Here is a 25,722-nt window from a genome sequence, read left to right as displayed (position 1 = left end):
TGAAAAGTGTAAATTATGTTTTTCATTTTATAAATTTATATTTGTAATATGTAATAAGCGATTTGTAAAATTTGATTATGTATACAGGAATTATAAAGTTTTTTAATAAATTGCTAGAAATTGAGAAGAATTTAATACGTTGAATGTTAATAAATTAAATGAAAATATTTTGTAGCATATTTTAGGGAGTTTTTAAGGACTAAATAACATAGTCGGATTATTTTCAATAAAATTAAAGTTTTAAGTATAGGAATTTGATTTAATAAAAGTTTAAGACAGAATGGAGTAATAGTAGAATGAGTAATTCGAAATACATATAATTTTCATAAGTTTTAAGATTTAATATGTAAGGATTGTGCTTTTCTGTATGATCGATGCCTGGTAGTTCAAAAGTCTTATCACATTGTATACCATATTTGCCATATTATTATAAAGTTAAAAATATATTTTAATAAAGCCTTATCTTGAAGATAGGGCAATATTAAAACATTTAAAGTCCATTAAATCCGTCCAGGAATAATTATCTTATTGAGCATACATCATCATGTCCTAATATTACCAAAGATCTTGATCAAGAAGGCAAATAAATTATTTTTATTTGAACATAAATATTGCCGATATTTGGCTCCATATCTAGACTGCCTGAAGCCAGTAACTGGAAATCTATCTAGACAATATGATCAATAAATATTCTTATGTATAAACATGAATTTGAAAGTAACTTGTCATTGATCTTGAGAGTTAAAAGGTAAATAACTGGCCTTATATGAAGACCTGAAAAATGGGAGTAATTGACCCTTTATCTAGACAGACATTTGATTTCATATATATAACCTTTTTGATACTATATGTGTAACAGTAACTGGCTGTATATCTTAATACAGTTACGTATAGTAAGTGGTTCTATATCTACGCAAAAATATAACAATTTATGACTAGACTATTAATACATCGAGTCAGAAATATTACCAGTACTTACACCTATATATGTACCAGTATCTGGTCCTATATCTTGACAGCAATAAAACCATTTACTTCTGCAGATATTCCGAAAAAATCTCAATATATAATCCTGTGTTATGACACGATGAGGTTAAGAGATCATTAACGGATCATTTAAAGTATTAAAGATCATTTAAATTAAAGTAAAAGAAAAGATTTCTATTATTATATCTAGCTGGACTGAGGGATTATTGAAAAATTTGAGAGATAAAAAAATCGTTGTGTTAAACAGCCACTTAGGAAAGACCCTATTATTTATGCGAATATTTCAAAATATACAGATATATAGAAGAAATACTCGAAGGTTATAAACATGGTGGATATATCTAATCGTTAATAATCCAGTGCTCTGAACATGAGTCATTAAGGTTATGAGATCATAAGCGGATCATTCAAAGTGTTGTATTGAGTGAAAGATAATTATACAATTACAACGATCATTCTTTAGTTAGCTTTTCTCAAAGGAGAGACCCATGTATAAATATCATTTCTTGTTTTTGTTTACTATTATCTCCATTCTGATCAGCATTAGAAAGCAAATTTTTATAGTATATAGAGAGTTGTGCTTGTAATTAAATTATCTGTTTCTTTTTAACGAGTATTTGGAAAGCTGATCAAGTCCACATACACTTGATTACCTATCTCAAAGAAAATGTTTAAATATTCAATTTTTTTCTTACACAATCATTCAATTCACAATCGATGTCGTATCGTTGTAGCATTGTATGTCATAAAAATTTTTAAAATAAAATTTGTTGAAATAACAAGTCAATAATAAATATTTTGGCATTCTACGATACAACCGTACAACACTGTTTGTGAATTGAACAAATAAGTTCTAAGATTAAATTTTCTACTAATGAATAATACAAAAATTGTTCCCCTTAATACTTGCATTGGCTTAACAATGTAGTTAAGTTTTCTTATAAATCTATTAACAATTTTTTTTAAATAGTCAGTTTAAATATTACTTAATAAAATAAATAATTTTTCTTTCTTTTTTTTCCATTACACCAATTTTATACCCCGTTAAATGAACAAACATGTACCGAAACAAATCCAAAATAAACTTGATCAATGCAAATAAATGATTAGTTGTACTGACAAAAGATGGTGCCATACCGGCTCCAGCTCTAGGTGAGCTTTTTACACAATAAAAATAAATAAAATATTTATAACAAAATATTACTAAAAAAAAATAACCTAGAAAACTATATAGTTTGTTATATTATGCTACTCTTTAACCAACATTTTCTGTTAACTATTTTATGTTATTTTTCTTAAGTGTTTACCAAATATAAAAAGTAGCAACAACTAATATTCTATATTAAGAATATAAGAATATTTAATGCATAAAACTCTATGCATGTTTTAGTTTTGTTGAAACTATTTTAACAATTTCTTCTTGGTGTTTACCAAAAATAATAAAAAAGAAGTATTTACTGCTTACTTAATACAAACTACCACAATTTAATAATTTTACTATTTTTACTACTATTACAAACAACACAAATAGTATATACTATATTAAATGTTAAATATCCCTTGAATGCTGCTATTCTTTTACTGCTACTTATTACTATTTACACACACACACACTTACTCCCACAATTGTACTCGTTTGTATGTAATTTAATACTCTCTTCCTGGTTTTAACTTCCTATTGATCTTTTGTTGTCGTTATTTCCTCTTACTCCTCCCCTTATTATTAATTGCATTTTTGTTATTGTATTTTCAAGTCAAAAAACAATATGTAAAGTAAATTTAAACAAAAGATTTGTTTTTATTAAAAAAATGAATGTGTTGTTTTTTATACATATATTTTGTTTGATTTTGTGTGTGTGTATTTATTGTAAATATAAATTAAGAATATTACAGGCATGTTATTTTGCATGTTGTAAGAAAAACAAAATCTTTAATTAACAACAAAAATAAAGAACAGAATTCTTGAGAAAAAGTTAATTTAAAAAAAAAATAGGTTAAAAATAATATTGTTTTGATTAAAAATATAAAACATTATAACTTTTGAATTTCTCTTTAAATGTAAATTTAAAATTAAAACGAAATTTTTTAAATTTTATACAACTTGACCAGATAGTCTAATTGGTGGTATGTCAGTCTGAATGTTATAGGTTTGATTCCTATCAGAGACGCTAACTCAAAAAATGATTAATTATCTTAATTTTACAAAATTTTAGTACTTCGTTAAATTCTAAACCCCTTATTCACAAACTAAATGTTAATTTTATAAAAGGTCTATAAAACAAAATTTCCATACAAAATCTATTTTATAAACCGTTTATAAAATAAAAATTTTGTTTGTGAATAAGGGGGTAAAAATATAAATTTTAATCAAAAATGTCGGATGATTTTTAAAAAATATGTTATACACCTATTTCAAGTGAGAGAAATATTAAAAAAATAACACTATATGACGGCTATATACATCATTTGCATCTTCGAACGACGTCTATAGCCGTTACAAATATTAATCCAATAGATGGGTTATACACCAGCCGAAGAAGTGAGTAATGCTATTGACCTAGCAAACTGCGAGGTTGAAGATCCGCAATATCTCTCATTTCCTCATGGAAAACGTTTCCTGTTGCATCCACAGTAGCAAATTACATGCTCGATCGACTCTATTTTCTCCACATTCTACCGTAACCTACAATAGTTACTGAAAAAGGCCCTAACTGAGAATTCAGAATTCTTAGACTGCGTCTATCCAGTCCTATTAGTCGAAAAGTCGTAAAAAGTCGAAAATCGTAAAAAGTCGAAAAATGTTAGAAAAAGTTAAAAACTCGAAAATAGTAGAAAAAAGTAATAAATAGTCGCAAATTTTAAAAAGGTGGAAAAAAAGTCAAAAACTCTAAAATAGTCGGAAAAACTCGAAAAAAGTAAAAAAAAAATATTTGAAAATAGTAGAAAAAAGTCAAAAATAGTCTAATTTTTTTTAAAGAGTGGAAAAAGTCAAAAACTCGAAAAAGTCAAAAAATAGTCGAAAAGTCGATTATTTATAAAATACTTTAAGTCGAAAATTCTAAAAGTCCATTTTTTATTAAATGCAAAAAGTCGAAAAATCGGCTTTTAACTAATGCAAAAATTCGAAAAACCGATTTTTCGTTTCAACTATAGAACCCTAATGCAGCCAGTTCGTCAGCAAACTGGTTAATGACAAACAGTCTCCAAATGTCCCTAAGTGCATTTCTACAATCAGAGTGTTTCGCCGAAGTCTAAAGACGTAATATCCTAATCCCTAATTTCGTGAAGGTAATTACGCTGATCAATTAGACCAACTTCGTACAGAACTTTTGTATGGTCGTCAAGCGAAGGTTTGACTAACGAAGACTTACAAGAGTTTTAGCTGTGCCCGCTACAAAATGGTCTATGGGTGATATATATAGAATGATGTCCAAGACCGCTTGTTGGGTACATTTAACAGAATAGAGGAAATATAACGTCAGATTTCAAATTTACTTCAACTTAAACCATAAAAGTAATTCAAACAAGTCTCTGGGTTTCGATTATGCAAAATTTTTTTAATAAGATCATTTCGGAGTTTAAATTTTCGCCTATTCATTCTTCCGAAAAAGTATCTGATGCTCTTACATTTTACAGTTGTGATAAGTAGTTAATATCGCCCAATTAAAGTATGTAGCCCTAACAATCTCAAAACATTTCGATAAATATAGAAAAGAATCCATGCATAATTTTACGAAAAATTATTTCGTAAATATTATTTTTTTATAATATTTACGAAAAGTTCTTGTATAATACGAAATGTTCTTTAAACAAATTAGTATGTAGCCCTTATAATCTTAAAACATTTCGATAAATATTAAAAGAATCCATGCTTTTCGTAACTATTTTTTCATAATATTTATGAAAAGTTCTTGTATAATACGAAATTTTCATTTAACAAATTCTTTTCTAGTATTACAAAAGTTCGAAAACCTTTTGTAATATTTTTATTTCGTATTAAATAAGACACTTTGTTTTATTTTTCAAAAATTACCTCGTTATGGCATGTGGCATTTAACGAATTTTTTTTTTTTTTGGAAAAAAAAATTTAAATTTATTTTCTAAAATTATTTTACAATTTCGTAGAAGGAAACAACGAAGCATTCGTATAATGTATCAAACTTTTCGTTTATATTAGTCATGAATTATTTTCAGACTAGTTTAAACACAATTTTTCAATAAGATCCATCAAGAATTCGCAGAGCTACAGTGGGTCAATATATTGGCACTTTTGCCAAAAAAGTGCTTTTCTCATTTTTTGTAACTATGAAGTTTTTTAATTTCTACTAACCAACTTAAAGCTTTTAACACCATTCCTCTTCATTTTTACCTTAAGGAATACCACAAGTATATGTTCGATATTTTTAAAATTCATTTCATGTAAACACTGTTATTCTGACCTTGATACTTGGAAAGCATAACAGGAGGATTGCACTCATCGTACACAAACATTTTTATCTTCAATATATGCCACATCGTAACAAACTAACTACTGCAGCATTAGGAATCTACATATCTTTACTTGAGTTAGGTAGATATGTATGTATATTGAAAAGCCTCTTAAATAAATACAAACTACTTCTTTTTTTCAAATCTCTTAAAAGTACTTGAACACACATGTCTAAGTTTATGTGCCATTATAGTAGTGAGTAGATAGATATCCACCTACACTTTAAAAATAGTAAGAGCATAAAGATTTAAATATATAAGGAAGTACAGTAGATATTCCTTAAAAAGAATTGAATAATATAAAACCAAATAGTGTAGTAACAGAAAACTATTACCATTTCTTTAGCTTTAGATAAGTACAGAAATATAAAAATGTTCCATACTAAAAAGTATACCTTTTACCAAGTGTTTACTGTTTAACTAAATAAAATCTATGTGTCTTTCACATCTTTTTTTAATGTCTAATGCAGGATGTGCACCTTTTTTTGTATATTTAATACCCCAACAGTTGTTTTTACTTTACATTTTATACTTTGTATTTAGCTTCATTTCAGAGATAAATGGCAGTAGTTTATTTAGTTTAAGTTTTAAGTTAAGTACTTTTTTTATTGTACTTCTTCTTAGTCTTCTTTTACCTAGAACTTTATAAAAGTGCTCTCGTATTAAAAAAGAACAATAATTTTAAGTAATAAATTCACATTTCAGTTAAAATTATTGCATTTAGAGGCCACATGTGTACTGTTTATATTTATATCCCTAGATAAATACTTTATTTTTTCCCCAGTCAAGTTGAGCTAATCGATTTTTTGTTTGCACAAAAATATTGCTATTTTTTCTATAAATATTCCTATTTACTTAATTTTTATGGAGGAATCATCAATATTTTTCGTAATAAATAAAAATTGTGTGTAAGTTATTCAACTTTAGATGATAAAATAAATATTTTTATACAAGAATTTTGTATAAATGACTAAAGTTTAATAGGAGCTTAAGGAGATGACAAAATGCAGTTATGGGCAACACACATAGATACATACTTGCAGCTTTGTTATTTTGCATAATGAAACTGAAAACAGACATCAAAGTAAAGCAACATGATATTTACTTGTTTCGAAAGATTTCCAAAAATTTGCAATACTGATTATAAGGTTATGATAATGATATAAAATCACAAAGAAGCATTTCTAGGTTGAGATTAAAAGGTTAAATTTCCTAAATTTTAGAATTCCTATTTTATCAAAAAAAGAAAGAAAAGAAATTTTTCCAAATTTTTTTTTTTTATAGAAAATTTTCATTAAATTTTCTTTTTATAGATTTTTTTTTCAATCATTTTCTTGTTAAAGAAAAATTTTCAAAAATTTGTTTGTATAAAAGATTTTCCATAAATTCTCTATTTCATAATTATATATTTTTTTAATTTTCCATAAACTTTCTGTTTGTCGAAATTTTTAAAAATTTCAAATTAATTTTCTTTTTATAAAAAAATTTTCTATAAAAAGAAAATTTATTTAATTTTTTTTTATAAATTTTTTTAATGAAAATTTTTTCGTAAATTTCATTTCAATAAATTTTATTTGTATAGTAAATATTCCAATAGAAAATTTTTAATAAATTCTCTCATTATAAACAATTTTTGAAAATATTTTTATTGAAAACATTCAATAAATTTTCTTTTAATGAAAAATTTTCAATAAATTTTTATAATTTTTTTTTTATAGAAGATTTTCTTTCTGTGAAAAAAATTCTGTTTTTAGAAGATTTTCTTTTTTGAAAATTTTCTTTTTATAAAAATTTTACGATAAAATTTTTATACAAATTTTCAATTTTTATGCAATTTTTCTATTTTTAAAAAATGTTCAATAAATTTCTTGAAATAAATTTCTATAAATATTTTTTTTTTATAGAAAAAAAATTTATAAAAACTTTACGATAACTTTTTTATACAAATGTAACGATAAATTTTCTATTTTCAAAAAATGTTCAATAAATTTTCCTTTAAAAGAAATAGATCAATTATCTTCTTTATACAAAATTTTTTAGTAAAGTTCTTTTATATAGAAATCCTAAAAATATTTTCTTTAAATTCTTTAAAAAAAATTTCTTAATAATTTTTTTATATGAACGTTTTTTTCAATAAATTTCCTCTTTATATGGAAGTTGTTTTTCAACAAATTTTCTTTTTATGAAAATTTTCAGTAAATTACATTTCATATCGAAATGTTTCTATAAATTTCGTTTTTATGAAAATTTTCTATAAATTATATTTTGTAATGAAAATTTTTTTATAGAAAATTTTTTATAAATTTTTAATAAAAATTATCAAATTTGTCTAATTTTAAGGCTGATCGCTTTAATAAAACCTTTACAAACCTGAAGTAGTTCAGTATGTATCTGTTCTGGAACAAAGTATTACAATTTTCTATAAATCCTGTTTTTGTGTTAAAGAACATATTTATAGCCTTTTCAAACTCCAATATTTGAAAAATAAGTACTTACTGCCTTATTCAAAAACATTTATCAAAGGTTTATAGAACAAATTTTTTTCATTAAAGGTTCATAAACCTATAATAAAAAAATTAAACAATAAATTAATCAAATAAAATTATTCTAAAATGTCTTGTGTAACTTAAAATCGCATGATATAATGTTAAACACAGCATGATTGTCAATTTAAAAACAAAATATTAAACATTATAAATTAAGAATTAAAACTTATAAATGTTTTAACCACTAAACAAAAATAAACAAATTATAAAATATCTGGCACTAAGGCCATTTTTTGGGGAAACAGCTTAAATCGTTTTATACTAATTATAGTTTTTAAAAAACTTAAGTAATTAAATTATATATAATATTCGTTACAAGCTGTTCCGACAACTGGCCTTAGTTCCAAACATTTGTATATGTGTCCAGAACATATTTATAATTTAAATTTTATAATAATTGCTATAACATAATTTTAACATAAATATTTATTTTTTCCTTTATTTTTTTATGATCTACTACTATCGTGCTTTAATATATATTTATACGCCTGTCATATTGATGCCTGACAACGCCTAAAATTTATCGTAAACTCATCATTCACGAAATCAAAATTCAAATCAACTCAACTTGTTCTATATTTCACTACAACAGTTTGTGTACAATGGCCTGAAGGTAAGTTTTGTTTGCATATTTCTTTTTTGTGTTAAATTGTTTTAATTATTTTAAACTATTTGTTATAATTTTTATAAAAGTGTGTGTTTTAAAAAGCATACATTTAAAAGCTTTTAATATAAAATTTTATTTAAGTATGTTCTTTTTTTGCTTATATTTTTTTCAACAAGATTTTTTGTTTTATTATAATATCATGTATAATTGTGATTTTTGTTAATGAAATATTTACATTTATTAGTTTCATATATATATATGTATATGCTATAGGAAAGTATTGTTTTGCAATCTTTTAGTGATTTCCATTAAAAGCATAAAATTTAATATTTATAAAATATTTTTATGATAAGTATGTATTTAAGTAATATTATTCATAAGATAGACTTAGTTTTAAGTTTAATTTATAAGATATTTGTACTATTCATAAAAGCAGTCTTATCGTTGTATGTTGTTACCATTGTGGAAGTTATTTAAACATTTTTGTGGTAGAGAAAATGTTCGATAAATTAACTTTTTAAGGAAAGATTTCAAAAAATTTTCTAATTATATAAGATTTTTACAAAATTTTTTTTTTATTGAAAATTTGCAATAAAATTTTAAAGAAAATTTAAAAAAAATTTTCTTTTTATAGAAAATATAATTTTCTTTTTAAAGAAAATTTTCCAAAATTTTTATTAAAAAAAATTTCAATTTATTGTTTGAGAAAATTTCCATTAATTTTCTTTTTATAGAAATTATAAGATTTATTTTCAAAGAAAATTTTCCATCAATTTTCTTTTTATAGTAAATTAAAAATTAATTTTCTTTTTATAACAAAATAAATTTGCTTTTTACACAAAATTTCAAATAAATTTTCTTTTTACAAAAATTTAAAATAAATTTTCTTATTTTTAAATAATTTGAAATAAATTTTCTTATTTTTAGAAAATTTGAAATAAATTTTCTTTTTAAAAAACTTTAAATAAATTTTTTTATAAAAAATATTCAGTAAATTTTTTTTGTATAGATCATTTTCAGTTATTTTTTTTTTTTATAGAAAATTTTTATTATTTTTTTTAGAAAATTTTCTGTAAATTTTTTTTATAGAAAAATAAATTTTCTTTTTTATAGAAAATTAAAAAAAAATTCAAAAAAAACTTTTGAAGAAAATTTTCGATAAATTTAGAATTATTTTTTTTTTTAATTTCATCGCTTTAGTGGATCTTTTAAGATTATGATCACTAAAGTATTTTCTAATAGAGACATTATATATGAACTAAGGTCAACAACAGTCCGATTTTTTTCATACATACTTTACAATATATCTTCTTGTTTCTCAAAATTAACCTGTTCTAGATTATACTAAAGGAATAGATAGAATGTATTATAATTTTGTTCCATTAACTGTTTTGAAATGGATGTAAAAATTTCACTTGTAAAAAAATACTCATTGAAAATTTCAACACTACTGCCATGTAAACTTTTGCCCCAAACCAGACCAACCAGATGTTTAGAAATACCAGATATAATAAAATTTTACAAATATAAAGCACCTAAAAATATGCTAAATTTTGTTAAAACAATAAATTATTTAGGGTGTCTTCAAATATATTCAGACATATATACGGTAATAAATAATAATTTAATGTCTAAAAATATTACTTAAATTAAGAAAAATGCCTATTTGTAGTTTGTAAGTTATGTTTAAGAAATTTAATAACCATCTTAATCTTTTTAAACTTTAATGTATAAAGTTATTGATTCAATATCCCTTTTAATACCTTTTACGTATACTCTTTTCTAAGGAAATTATTATTTTCAAAAAAAAAAAAAAAACTTTTTTCTATTCCTTTTATATTTGTTTCTTTTATAATTTACTTTTTTAATATGAAAGTTTTTTTCTTTAAAACCTTTTACTTTTCAACCAACTCCTATTTGTATGTTATACTTTCTTTCTTCTTTCTATAGTTTTCTTTTGAATTTGTTTTTTTTTTTTTTTTGTATTCCATTGAAGATTTTCTTTACGCTAAAATACTAAAGATTATTTTGATTATTTGTGGTGGGTGGTCCCTGTTTGATTAATAACTGTTTACTTACTTTAATGAACAATGCAATCAATAGTTTGTGAAATTTTCCCCTTAAAAAAAGTATAAATAAATTTTGTTTGTTTAGTTAAATTAACTATGAATTTGTACAACAAGAATCTTTAAACAATAATTAAAGAAAAAATTTTGCAAAAACTCAATGTTTCAGTTTGGAAAAGAATCTAATTAAGATAATGTATTTTTTTTTAATTTTTTATATTTTTTGTTAGAAAATAAAATAATAGAGAAAAAGTCTATAATTTTTTGTACCCTACACCATTATAGTGGGAAGGTTATTATGCGTTTGTGCTAATGTTTGTATACCAATCGGCTAAGAATCACTTTGTGAGTCAATCTGTCCGATCGTCTGTCTTGTGTTTGGATCGCAATTTCAAGATCATGAGGCCTATTGAAAATGGTTTACATCGGTACATTATTTCTATTAGCCCCTATACAACCATATCCCCTGAATTGGGCTTTTGAGCTTATTATTATGTTAAAAGTTATTTTATGTCACATTTTTAGCATGCTGACTGGTGTAGGGTATTACATGATCGCCCATGACCTACGATGCATTCATACTTCTTTCTTCAAACATTTGTGCAATGCACAATCGGTATTGTACAGTTGTATATTAGTAGGTCGCAATACTTTTTTAATTGAATTGTTTTATTTGAAAAGTTATATGACATACAACAATACGACAACAATGGGGAATTGGACAATTGTTTTGCTTTAAGAAAATTTGTTTTTATTACATTTTTTTTTAATTTTTCTTAAAATCTTTTTATTATATTTTTATTTTTGATTTTTATAGTATTGAATTAATTTTTATTTTATTGCTAATAAAACTTAATTTTGCTTAAAGGTTATAAATAATATCACATTAAAACTACAACCTAGTGTCAAATTATCAATTATATATTAACTCACATAACTATTGTGACTGACATTATGCCTTGATTTTAAACATAAAAAAATGAAATTATTGAATTAAATTTGTAGTATTTTAAATAAAAATAAAAAATTTTTTTAATGAGTATTAACATTCAAATTGTAATTGTTTAATGTTTGGTTCAATGATTGTTAATACGTATTTATTATTTTTTATAAAAATCTATAATGTATATAGAAAAATATCTGCAACTGATTAACATATTTATGTTGTTTTTTATTTAACTTCCTTCACAATCAGTGAGTAAATAACAAAAATATTGCAAAATAGTTTTAAACAATTAATAATAGTCAGGTTTGAGTTAACATTAACAATAAATTTTTTTTTTTTTTAATAAATTATTATTATGAAACCAGCATATTAACACGCGTAATGATTGTATTACATATATTTTTATTTAAATATTGATTAAAAGATTGAAAAAATTATATAAAATAGTAAAGTTAATTTTTTAATGATGTTTATTGATTGATTGATTTTTTTCATTTTGTTAATTACATGACAAAAAAAAACAAATCATTGAATTACAACTGTAATTCGATTCCTTTACCATAAGATCACAATATCATTATACGACCCCAAGTTCCGTGTTCTTAATAATGCATTTTTTTCCATTTCATTTTATTAATAAAGGAGTACATTCTATTTACGAAACCATATGGTAGAATCACTGTTCAACTTGCAATACATTTACGAAACGTGTAATTTTTATTAGTAATGGCATTAAACCAATTTTTTGTAGTAATGACATTAAACCAATCATAGAATTCATTTAATCATGTTTCTTAATATCAACGAAATATGTCATTATACTAACGAAATAAAATCATTAAGTAAATGATTTTTTTAGAATTTCTGAAGGGGCCAAAGGAAAAAAACTTATACATTTTGATATAAGCATTAACGTCTATTTTATTAGTGCTTATAAGTGAAATATGTGACCTTCAAGTCATTTTCTGAAGGGCCTGGATCAAAAGAAATCGGCAGTATAATTTATATAAAACTAAGTCTTTTACCATTAAACATAATTATGAACTCAATAGCCCTATTCGGGAGGTACAGTTATATAGCAAAATAATGGACTGATTTTAACCAGAGAAATAGTTTATGCTAAATTTCATCAAATGATATTGAAAATTTGTACCCGTTGTGTGCACACTCGGTCGGATGGACAGACAGCTAAATCGGAAAGTGATTCTGAACTGATTGATATAGTTTAGAGTAGGTGTGGGTACAATATTTTTGGCTGTTATTCTCCCCATCATAGTGGTGTAAGGTTTAAAAACAAAATTTCATTTGACTAATAAACCGGAGTGTCCCTTGTTCGCATTCTAATCTTTTTATTACTAAAAACAAAACAACTTACTCAACAACTTCTTTGTAAGCGAAATTACAAGTATATACTACTTAAACTCCCTATATTTAAGCGAAGCGTATATTGAAGGGGTCCAAGCGGATGGTATCGTATGCCGCCAAAACGAATCATATTTCTTATTTCCAGGATCTCTCGAAAATCTATTGTATTTATGTTTCTCGTTGAATCTGTTTGCGAAATCAAGACCTTAAACCCCATAAATTGGAAAATTGAAAGAGGTCTAAGCTGATATTCAGTAGGTCACCATAATAAATGATAATTTCACCAGAAGTGGGTTTATTTAAAATTTTTCGAATATTTTTTTAATTCAATTTTCAATTAAATTAAAAAACAATATTTCGGTCTGTTATTTCAAAAAAATGTTTGATTATTTTATTTGTGTAAGCATGTTAATTTTTTTTTTGCATTAAGTTAGCGTGACTTTATTGATAGAAATCAGTTAAACTAAAATATGACCAAATTGTAATTAATGTTACTATTTGACAGTTTGATAATATGATAAAAATATTGAAAGTTTTAATTTTAACTATTGACTAAAGAAAAGTTCGAAATTTAATAGTTTGTATTTAATTGTGGGTCCTTCGAGCCTGCTTATAAAGAATAGTTAAAACAAATATTTTTTTACAAAGTATAAAACATTCCAAATCTCCAATTTTGACTTCAAAAAGGTTTTGGTATTTGATATTTTGCATGAAATTGGTCCTACGAACCGTTTAAATGTTGCTTCAAAAAACTTCAAAAAGACTTTTAGTTAAGACTTAAAGATATTTTTTTAATAATCTTAGGATTTAATTTGAGCTTTATATAAATTATTTAATAATTAACTTGCATATTTTTATTACTTATTTTGATTTATGATTTTTTTGTTCCATTTAATTAAAATTTACATTAAATTTATTAAAAAGAAAAATAAAACTAAATTAAGTAAATTTTGTTTGTCAAAAAACATACATTATTAAACATCAAACAACAATAATTATATTATCAAGGTTATCGCCTGCCCGTGGCTACATGGCCGTTTTTGGGGGCACCTATAGGTGCCACACCTATAACGCCCGTACCAGCTGGGGCGACAGCAGCCAACGCTACCACTTTAGCACCAGCACCCGCCCCTATTGTCTTAGCACCACGACCAGCAGCACAAAGGCGAAGGTATTTAAATGCTGTAATGAAATCCTTTTAAATATAAAGGGATAAAAACAGAGGCTTAAAAGCACAATTCATAAAAAAACAAATTGAATTTTCCCAAAAAAAAAAAATGCAAATTTTCCATACAAACACTCGAAAAAATTAGCTAGTTATTTATAATTTATAATTAATGGTTTGTGCATTTTTTGAAAGAAACTTAAACAAAATTTTTTGAATTTTTTTTATAATAAACAAACTATTTGTGTTTATGATTTAATATGATTTTTTGAAATATGTATTTAAAGAAAGAAAAATAAACAGGATGATTAATTAGTTGTTTTTAACTTTGTTTTAAACAAAAACTGATTATGTGATATGATATAATGCGATTTGAATTTTATTACTAATTTAATGTAATATATTTAAAATATTTATAAAATGTTATGTGCAAGTATTTTTAAATCTATAAAGTATTTAGGTATTTTTATTATATTATAAAAACATATAAAAACTAAAGAAACATTTAGCAGCATTTTAAACTCCCTTACAGTATTTTTGACCCCCTGACCTTTTTAATTAAAATTTTTGTTGATTTATATTATTGTACATTATTTCTTGCAAAAAATCAATTTTTTTATTTTATTTGTTTTAATTTATTATTTTCATAAATTAAACTTAATATTCTTATTTATGTTTTCATACAAATAGTTTTTTCTTTTAATTTTAAAGCATGTTTTTAGGCAATTTTTTTGTAATATTTTTTAATAATGTCTGTCTGTTTTAGATTCTATATATATGTATGTAATTTTCCATATAATTTACTACATATAATAATAATTTTGATAAATGTTTAAGATTTCTTTTGTTTTTCATAATTTGTTTGCATGTCTGTATGTTTGTTTATGTCTGAGTGTGTGTGTTTTTTTAAACATCCTTTTGTTTAATTTTTCTTCTGACAAATTATCCAGGGCTAAATGTTACTAATTGAATACTGCATTCATTAGCATACACATACATATATATGTATTAATATCCTTTAACATATCTACATACATATGTATGAATGTTGTATTTATATTTATTATTTAAGTAAGGATATATGTTCATATAAATATGTGTGTAAATGTTGTCCTGTTTGTGTGCTGTTTTACATACAGTGTGTCATAGAAAAAAGTGTACACTTTTGAAAATATATTCAGTTCGAAATATATGGATTCTTAAAGACCTTTATGTTAATCTTTATAAAGTATATGACCCCACTACAAATGACATCTTATAACGTTGGCAGAAAAATGTCTAACCGTGTGAATTTAAAATGTCTTTTTTCAAAACGTTGTCAGAAGAAGTATTTCGGACAATATTGTAAGACAAAAATTTTATGTTGTTTCGGACATTTTCGAAAGATCTAAATGCTGTGCAACATGTATGACAAATTTTACAATGTTTGCAGAAAAATGTTGCAGAAAATGTTAACCAGTCGTGTGAACTAACAATTTTTGTTTTGAAACGTTGTCAGAAAAAGCCTTGTAAGATCTGACAACCATGTATACATAGCTTTAGACACTTACTGTAAATAGCAAACATTCCTTCTATCCTCATAACAATTTTGTTTTTTTTTCCTAAATATTTTTTTACATAAACCAACATAATTCAAAAAGAAAAAAAATATCATGGGGTCATAATGGAACAATGATAACCCTAAATATTGATATACTAAAAAGTATTACAAATGACATTCCTAATTATGATTAAATGATGATAAGTGAAGATAATGACAATGGTTTAAATTTTTCAACATATATGGCAAAAAAATTAGGTAATTATGCCTGCATATATACATTAGACAGGGCCATATTTAAATCGTTGAAAAATTGTAGTTTTTAAAAATTTGAAAAGGTATCAAAAAGTATTAATTTGACACAAAAGGGGAGGCTTGCTATTGAACTAATTAGTTTTAAATAATAAAATCTTTAAACTAAATAAAAAAGTACCTCCTTCAACATTTTCCCTAAAAGACCCCAAGATCAAAATAACAAATTTCACAGACTTCCCAAGGTGGGAAAAAGAAGTACAATTTACTCTAGTGAAACATATCTGCATGAGGTATATTTTTAACAGAGTCTTGTCATGGGAGGGATGTTCTTTTTATTTGATTTTAAATTCACCACTTCTGAAGTCATTCTCAAGAAGTAATTTGTCCTTTTTTTGGTAGTTAATGTTGACATTAATTAGGGAAAGGCTTGCTATTCCCAATTACTATTACTATGTTTTAAACTATTGAATTAATTATATATAATAATAAAGAAAAATATATTTAAACTAAATAATAAAGTACCTCCTTTAACATTTCCCCTAAAAAACCCCATAATTTAAATGTCAAAATAAAAAATTTCACAGATAAAAAGAACTTCCTAAGGCGGGAAAAAAAAGTACAATTTACTCTCTCTTTCTATCTTTACTGCATGAGGTATGTTTTTAACGGAGCCTTGTCATAGGAGGGATGTTCTTATTTCATTTCAAATTCACCACTTTTGAAGTCATTCTCAAGAAGTAATTTGTATGTCATTTTTTGGTAGTTAATATTGATTATTTATTTTATCCAAAAACTTAAAAATAACATTTTTAACTCATTTCTTCGGAAGTCATTAAACATCACTTCCACAGAAGTGCTACTTTTAAAGTGCTTTATATAACAAATTTTAAATGAATTATTTATTATCATATAATCCGAATTCGGAATATCCCAAGAAAAGTAATGAACTAAAAAGCTTAAAACCCTTTTTATTAGGACTCATTATATTAACATGCTGACATTAGATTCAAATTACTTACCTCACTCACAAATCACTAGTTACTTATTTAACCACTTACAAATAAAGAATACGAACTTCGGATTTTTGGTCGCTTTTTCGTTTTCAAGAAAAGCTATTTTCTTTCTGTGTGTGCGAAAAAGAAAAATAAAGTAGTAACTTTTCTGCTTATATGTAAGTCAGTATAATAGTACTTAAAATTAAACCAGTTGTCATTGAAAAGTAAATTACCAAGTTTATACTGTTAAACTCATAACTGGTGTAGAGTATCATATGCTCAGCTTTGCCTGACATTCTTACTTGTTTTTTTGTTAAACAATTTTTAACAATTATTTTTCGTATTATCGTTAATCAAATTTAAATTCATATTTATTATAATTATATGTATATTTTCATTCAATTCGAAACAACAAAAAACATTGATTTTTTTAAACTTGTCAGAGTTTTTTTTCAGCTTTTTGTTCTATTTATCAAATTCAATTAAAATTAAATCCCAATAATTATTAACAAAAAACTAATTACATAATTAGTTATTCATTTTAAATAAAAGCAACGACAAACATTTACTTTATCAATGATTAGTTTTTAATATGTTTAATTCACTATTACAACAAGTAATAATAACAATTTGTTGTCAGAAAAATATGTATAATTTTTTTTTCCTCCTGAAAATCACAATTAAATATATTCCTTCAATAATTATAAATACCCAACAATAACATGGTAATAACTACACAACAACTTATTTTTCAATGACTACTTCATACCGTCTGCATTACTTAGAATGTGTCTAGCAATAGCATACAAATATTATGTTATGTTTGTTTTCTAACTTAGTTTTAATAACAACGAAATAAAACCAATAATAGATGATACGCCCACTCGTAAAAACTTGTTTTCCCATAAACAAAACTACTTATCTAGTTCCCCATAAGCATGCGATCTTAGTAAGTACTTACATAACTCCCTATTTGTAAGCGAGCGTGTTAAGTATTTACCTCCAATGTCATGTCCTTGTTTAAATAATGACTTAAAATGATATTACTTACTTTTCAATGTTTGCTGGGTAGTTGATACACTTGAAGATAAAAAACAATAGTAAATTTTTTAAGCTTTTTATTAAATATTAATATTATTGTGGTTTTACTTTAGGCCAATATTTAATAATAATTAGTTTTACTAAATAAATTACTTGCAACTTAATGTAATTATAAATACACACACACGTATTAAGCAGCATACGATATGCAAAAAAATATATATTTTATTTTTTCATTTATTATATTAGATTTTTTTTTTAATTTTATCTATATTTTTATTTTAACTACTACAAATTAATTTTTATTTAACAGCATTTTAAAAATCATTTAAATAAATTTGTACGTTATTGTTAGTTGACGACTATTTATGGTTATTTTTGTCATTAATGGAAATTAAATGTTATTTTGTATGAACATATTTATAGAAAAATTATTATTTCAATTATCGTTATATTTACATTAATCTTTGCAAAAATTAATATTAATGTTAGTAATTTGAATATTTTTAATTGGTATTCAAATAGTTGTGGTTTTTAAATCGATTAAAAGCATTTATAGTTAAAAGGTATGAAGGGGGAGTTTGTTCATTATCATTGTATATGTTAAACCTTTGACGACGTATTCTAAATACCGATAGCATTTAACCCTAAAGATGATACATTGTAATTACTGTACATGTCCAAAAATTTTAATTTAAATTTTAGTTTAAAATGATAATACTGTTATTAAAAAAATTGGACCTATTTAGGGTTAATTTTTCGTAAAATTTCATTTTGAAAACGTATTTCTTTCAAGTTTTATTCAATCTTGTTATTAAATAAATAAAAATTCATTAATTTTATGAAAAAAACTCAATTTTTATTATATTGACCTTTAACCTTTTGTATAGGAAAGTGTTAATTCTTAGGAAAATTTCCTTTTTGAGATCTCTAAAGGTTTTTAAACAATCTTGTTAATAACTGAGTAAAAATTTTATAAAAAAAATTTCAATATGACCTTTGACCCTAAAGTGTTTACAACACATTAAAATAACCTTGAAAATACTAAAGGGTTAATTTTTGAATAATTAAAAAAATATGTATTTTATAAAGAAAAAAATTTATATTATTGTAAAATTTGACATTTTTAAAGATGACCTCTGACCTTACAATTGACAGAGCCCTAGATCCTTAAAGTTATTTATTAACTTAATTTCAAAATATTTAAGACTTCTTGACAAAATAGTGATTTTCTAATAGAGGTGCTATATAGATGCAGAGGGTTAATATGGACCTATCCTTTTTAATTTTAGTACATATTAGTTATTTATAAGTGAATTTTGACCTTCGGGGACTAGGGTCATTGGCAGTTATATGAAGCTAAGTTTTTTCGACTTTTTAAATAAAAACAATAACATTTATTGTATTTAGTGGGTACGGTTGTATGGGTCCTAGGCGAAATGATGGATGGAATGAATGGTCAAAAGAAAAGAGTTCCAAATTTCATCAAATTATCTTGACAATTGCGACCAGTAACGTGCGCAAAAGGTTTACAGGGATACTTAGACGGAAAGACAGACGGACAAAATAAATCGATTCAGAAAATGGTTCTGAATCGATTTACTACTATAGCATAGTAAATTATAACAAATAAGAATGTGTCCCCACAATAATTATAATACCCTTCAGTGAGTGGGTCTAAAATGGGGATTATTTTTAAAAATAAAACATTTATGTTATTTAATTCCGAAATATTTGAACAACTTGTTGAAAAAGAAGGTTAATATGGATCTATTCTAATAATTGTTTGTAGATACCTACCAAAGTACAATTCACTTAGACGTGAACGTCTAATCCATTAGATATCAAAAATTAGAACAATATTTTGGAATTTTTAAAATTTAAAAATAATACTTTCCTCATTCTTTAAAATTTAAAAAAAAAAATCATCCTTACTTATAGGCTACAGTATTTGAAATATTTAAACTCCTAAAAGTATGCAAATATTTCTTGTTTATATTTATTGCATAAATATGTATACAAAAACTAGAATTTTATAAAATTTATTTTATATAAGTATTTTTTTAAATTAGTAACCATTAATTAAGAAAACTAAAAGAACCATCATTTTTATAATAAATGTTGCTAGTTTTTTTTATAAACATTTTAAGAATATTTAGAAAATTTTTAAAAATATATGTTTGTATGTATGTGCTTGTTATAAAGTTTCTAAACAAAATTACATATTTTCTTATGAAATTTATAACAAAATAAAAATCATTTTTTAGAAAAATATATTCATATAAAATTTGCTAAATAAACCAACAAACATATTATTAAAGAAATTTCAATTTAAAAATTTCACAAAGATTTCTTTTTTAAACTGATTTTGTTGGTTTATTTATTGATATTTTTAGTAGAATGTTTAATTTCGTTTTTCTTTTGTTTAACAAAAGTGTTGTGTTTTTCTATGGAATTCTCTGTGTGTTTAATTAAGTATGTATGTATTTCTCTTGAAATATATAATTATAATTTATGAAATTTTATACATGTAAATATTTCTTTAAATAAAAATCATTATTTACAGAACAAAAGGTCTAGTTGCTAGGAAGAAGTTTTTTATTATTATTATTTACAAAACATATTTACTTTAGAAGTTTTATATATTATACAAAAAAATTGAAATATACTATATAAAACTAACCGCATGCATTTTATGTTCTCTTTTTTTCTTTTCTTTCCATTTTATACTTGAATATCTATGACATTGTTTTTGCCCAAAAAAAAAACTTAAAAACTTGATTAAAAACCAACAACAAAACACCTCAAACACTTACTATATTCCAAATGTGGCCTACAACATAATAAAAACAACAAAAACAAATAAATTACTAAATTAATTAAATTATAAAACCCACTAAATGTGTTAAAAAATAACGTTTTTAATTAATGTCGAATGAAATTTTGTGATGATATCTTTGTTTGTTGTTGTAACGATTAAAAAAATTTTTAATGAATTTTGTCATAATTTAAAAAATGTGTACGCTCACCAACACTTAAATACACTTACACTGCACCATCGCCACGACAACAATGTTAAACGGAAACGGAAATATAAAACAATAAAATTCAAAACACTTAAAATAGCTGCTGTAGCCGCTGCTGCTATGCGCGGTGTGGCCATACAACGTGGACATGTCGGTGTCGTTGGTGCTCCCTTCAATCCAGCTTTAGCTGCTGCTGTAGCTGCTCAACAACAGCAACAACGTCATGCAGCTGCAGTCGCCGCCGTTGCTGCTCACCAGCAGCACCAACAGCAACAACAACACTTGGGTTTACAGCAGGCTCTACAGGCACAATCTAATGCTAATGCAGCAAATGCTGCTGCAGCCGCCGCCATGCAACCCAGTGCTCAACAACAATTACAAACCCTCGCTCAAACGGCCACAGCACAAACTGCTCCGTCGGCTGCTGCAGTAGCCTATGCAGCTCGTCTTTCCACCGCTCCACCAGCTCAACCCACAGCCGCCTCAATGGCTGCAGCTGCCAATGCAGCAGCTGCTAATGCCGCGGCAGCTGGTACCACATTGCATGGATATGCACCGTAAGTAATTGCATTTATTCAACAAATTAAAAAAGAAAAACTATTTGAAACATTTAAATGAACAACAAGAAAATACATGCAAAAGAAAATGGAGAAAAATGTAAAGTTTTTTTTGCGGAATGAAAGGGGAAAAGGAAATGAAATTTTAAGTTTTTTTTGCATTAACCACAGTTGTAATGAAATTTTGTAATTTAGTAAAGGTCATTTTTAGTTTGCAACTGTTTTTGATCTGAGACTATACTTTGGGTTTTAAAGACTTTTATTAAAAATCTTTCAGATTTTTTGAAAAAAATTACAAAGTATTCAGAAGGTAATTTCTGTATAATTAAATTGTGGAGCACTTCTTTCAAGGATAATACTGCAGCACTTCAAAATTGATTTGAAATCCTTTATTAGGAAGTAGCATATAACACTATGTTTTACAACGAATTGGGAATTTTGCAAAAATTTTCAAAATGTTCGATCAAGTTCAGATACATACAATCTCAACTGTTTTTATATTTTAATAGTACAATTTTTAACATTTTAATATCGCAACATTTGTCAGAAATCAGACCGATTTCTTGACAACTGATTAATGTTTTCCGTGTTGGTTGACTTGAGCAATCAATTCCATCCATCGACCATGTTCCAGCCGTCTAGCTTATAGACTAGTCTATTGCCTAGTTTATAGTCTAGTCTATTGTCTAGTTTATAGTCTACTCTATAGTCTAGTCTAAAGTCTACTCTACAGTCTAGTCTATAGTTTAGTATGGTCTTAAGTCTAGTCTATAGTGTAGTCGATAGTCTTGTCTATAGTATGGTCTTAAGTCTAGTCTATAGTCTAGTCTAGTCTATAGTCTAGTCTAGTCTATAGTCTAGTCTAGTCTATAGTCTAGTCTAGTCTATAGTCTAGTCTAGTCTATAGTCTAGTCTAGTCTATAGTCTAGTCTATAGTCTAGTCTATAGTCTAGTCTATAGTCTAGTCTATAGTCTAGTCTATAGTCTAGTCTATAGTCTAGTCTATAGTCTAGTCTATAGTCTAGTCTATAGTCTAGTATATAGTCTATTCTATAGTCTAGTATATAATCTAGTCTAGTCTATAGTCTAGTCTATAGTTTAGTCTATAGTTTAGTCTATAGTCCAGTCTATAGTCTAGTCTATAGTCTAGTTTATAGTCTAGTCTAAAACCTAGTCTATAGTCTGGTGCCGTTTACAGAATCTCCACTTTAATAAGGAAATTATTAAAAGAATTAAGTAAAATCTTGAATAATAAAATCTAGGAAAAATATTGTTAAGATATGTTTGTGTCTAAGCTAAATGAGATCAAGCAGTTGTTTATAAAATAAAAAAAAAACTATTTCCTCCAGCCGTTAAAAAACTTTACATTTTTTCTCTCTACTAACATTTATTTTAATTTTTTTAGTTTGTAGTTTGCTTTACTAATATTTATTTGTTTTGTAGTCTTTAAAAAGAAATGTTTTTGGGTTCTTTTTTCAATATAATTTAATATTTAGCACATTTTCAATGCTAAAAACAAAATAACCATTATATTTTTCTCTCAAATATTATTGCATTTAAATAAAATTTAATAATAGCTTTTTGTTATAAAAAAATAATAATAATTTCAAAAATTACCAGTAAATATAGTTTGGTTATTGAAAACGATCATATATATATAAAAAAATTAATAATTTTATAAAGGTTTTTGTGTGTATGTGTGTTTTTTTTCTATCAGAAAGCATGTTTGGTAAACGAATTTTTGAATTTTACAAAGAAAGGGGTTCTAGAACTACGTATTGTTACATAAAATATAATGTCACTAAAGCTCACCGCTCCCCTTAAAAAAAGCAAAAACAAAACTTTTAACACCCATATAATTAAAAAGAAAGCAAAATTATAATAATTTCGATTATATTTGAATAAAAAACAACAATTTGTTTAGCTTAGTTACAAACCATACAATTATTATCTACATTTTGTACTAAAGCATCTTTTTAGGCTTAAACTATTAATAAATAATACAACATATCTACATATTTAAACAAGATTTATAATGATTGATTGATAATGACAATAATATTGTTTTTGTAAATAGCTGTAATATTGTTAATTTATTTTTTATAATTTTTCTCTTTTACATTTATATTATTGGCAACAGAAACAACAGTTAGTTTGTGTGTGTGTAAATTTTTTTTCAATTTATTGTTCTTGGGGACCCACCGTATGCATGTTAAAATTTTCTCGCTCTTTCTATGATTTAAAATAAGAAAACATCAAAGATAAAAAATAATATGTAATTTATAAAAGAAAACAATTTCTTAAAAACTTAATATGAATGCTGATGATGATGGCCGCCTTCTTGTTTGTGTTTAAAAAGTATAAAAATTTAAAATTTTATTTAAAACATCAAAATTTTATACATTTTTGGTTTTTGTTTTCTATTTTAAACAAATATTTTTGCATACTTTTAGGCGCATGTCAGTGTATGTTTATAAAAAACAAACATTTTGTTTTGAAATTTTAGTTTTATACTCTATTCTTTTTGTTTTTGTAAATTTTGTTTTTATATATATTTTTTTTTAATTTATTGCGGTTTTAAGGTTTTCTTTTTTTCTGTTATATAAATTTTTTTTATATATTTTAATTGATTTAATCTCTTTAAAAACACCTGTCAATTAAGTTTTTTATGCCAATTCAACATGTTACGCCCAAGGAAAATTAGAGAGTTATTTTAAAGGCCTCGTTTCCGATTTTCTATAAATTATGCTCTCATGCCTCATGCAGCTTCGCTCTAGTTGCATTTATTTTATACTTTTAGAATATTTATAATATTTTAAGTTATATTTTTAACAATTTTTTTTAAATATTTTATGGATGAGAATAGAAAATAGTTTTATTATATAATAGATCGTGCGTTAGATGTGTAAGAGTGAGGAGAGCTGCTGGAAGAAAAGTTTCAAAATTTATAGAATCTTGAATATGTAAACAATGACGTACATTAGTAAATATTATGTTTAGACTTCGAATAGCTTCGTGGATATCTGTTCTCTTTGGAAGCTGAAGAAAAAATTATATTAAATTGAGATATCGGACTCTATCTCTTTATATAGAACACAGCAAGCGCGATGGTAGTGAACGATTCCTTGAAGCCAATAGTTCAAATTCAGGAGATTTCCGAACCTTGCATTTAACGAGTCCAGTTTAAGTGAAACGCAATTCTGTGAACCGCTTTTAAATCGGATCTCAATTGCGGCTGCTTTCAACAGATGCATCTAGATATTTATCCGATTCTGATTAATTTCAATCGCCGAAAAGACGTTCGAATATCCTTCAATAATTGTAAAAACTTTTGTGCTACAGAAGAACGTCTGCCCTCTATCTGACGACTTACTAATATATGAGAGAGCAGTTTATATTCGTTATAATTATCCCTATCATCAATCAACATTTCACTTGACGTGAAAAACTTCCCCTGTGGTAAAATTTTTTGTTGGAATTTTGTAAGCATTGAACAGTTGTTGAATATGAAATTAACTATTGTGAATGAATTGTTCACAGCAAGTTCACAGTAGAATGAAAATGTCAAAATAGGAAATATTTCATTATATTGGCGATAGGAGTGTTTATCTTTACGATGATGTTTCTGAACTATCTTCTTGGAATTCTGACATAGATCAATAACAAAAATTTCGAAAGAACTTAAATGGAAGTACCTCTGTTGGGCGCTTTTAAACTAGCAAACAAAATTAATGGATTGAGAATTCAGAAAAAACATTCGAGGATTAATTTTAATTTAATCCCTAATCCGCCACCTAAAGATTGGCCCTAATTCGACCTTTTCGCCAATTACGCATTCTTTAGAAATGACCTGAAACAAAAGTTAATGCTTCGAATCTAGGAACTTAATAATTCTACTGGTCAATTATGTTTTCTTACACCATGATCCTTGTAAATATAGATTTTTAAAATATAATCATTAAAATTGATCCTTTTGATTAACCCATTTACAGCCACTCAAAAGATACAAGTAAAAATTTTTAAACATCAATGTATATTTATTTTCAACAATGCAAAAAGACAGAAATGTAAAAAAATGTTAAAAAATATGAATAATCTGGACATTAGAGGGGATTTTCGCTTTTATGTAGCTCGCGTT

At 25.0% G+C, this 25,722-nt stretch overlaps 1 protein-coding gene across 16 annotated transcripts in view; it reads left to right on the top strand.

Annotated features, from left to right (window-relative positions):
• LOC111679859 (homeobox protein 5) overlaps nt 1-25,722 on the top strand; it is a 278,845-nt gene that overhangs the window by 238,743 nt on the left and 14,380 nt on the right. For 8 of the 16 annotated variants that reach the window (XM_046951593.1, XM_046951594.1, XM_046951597.1 and 5 more), the window contains 3 exons: nt 2,098-2,139; nt 8,614-8,634; nt 21,128-21,584. In XM_046951593.1, the coding sequence (XP_046807549.1) occupies nt 2,098-2,139; nt 8,614-8,634; nt 21,128-21,584 (520 nt within the window). Of the gene's footprint in view, nt 1-2,097; nt 2,140-8,613; nt 8,635-14,013; nt 14,177-21,127; nt 21,585-25,722 lie in introns of all 16 variants that reach the window. The other 8 variants (XM_046951599.1, XM_046951595.1, XM_046951607.1 and 5 more) reach the window with 3 other exon arrangements.

Source organism: Lucilia cuprina, chromosome 5 (genome assembly GCF_022045245.1).
Source record: "Lucilia cuprina isolate Lc7/37 chromosome 5, ASM2204524v1, whole genome shotgun sequence".
NCBI lineage: Eukaryota > Metazoa > Arthropoda > Insecta > Diptera > Calliphoridae > Lucilia > Lucilia cuprina.
The sequence above is the reverse complement of the archived record's forward strand: the minus strand, read 5'-3'. Positions and strand labels throughout refer to the sequence as shown.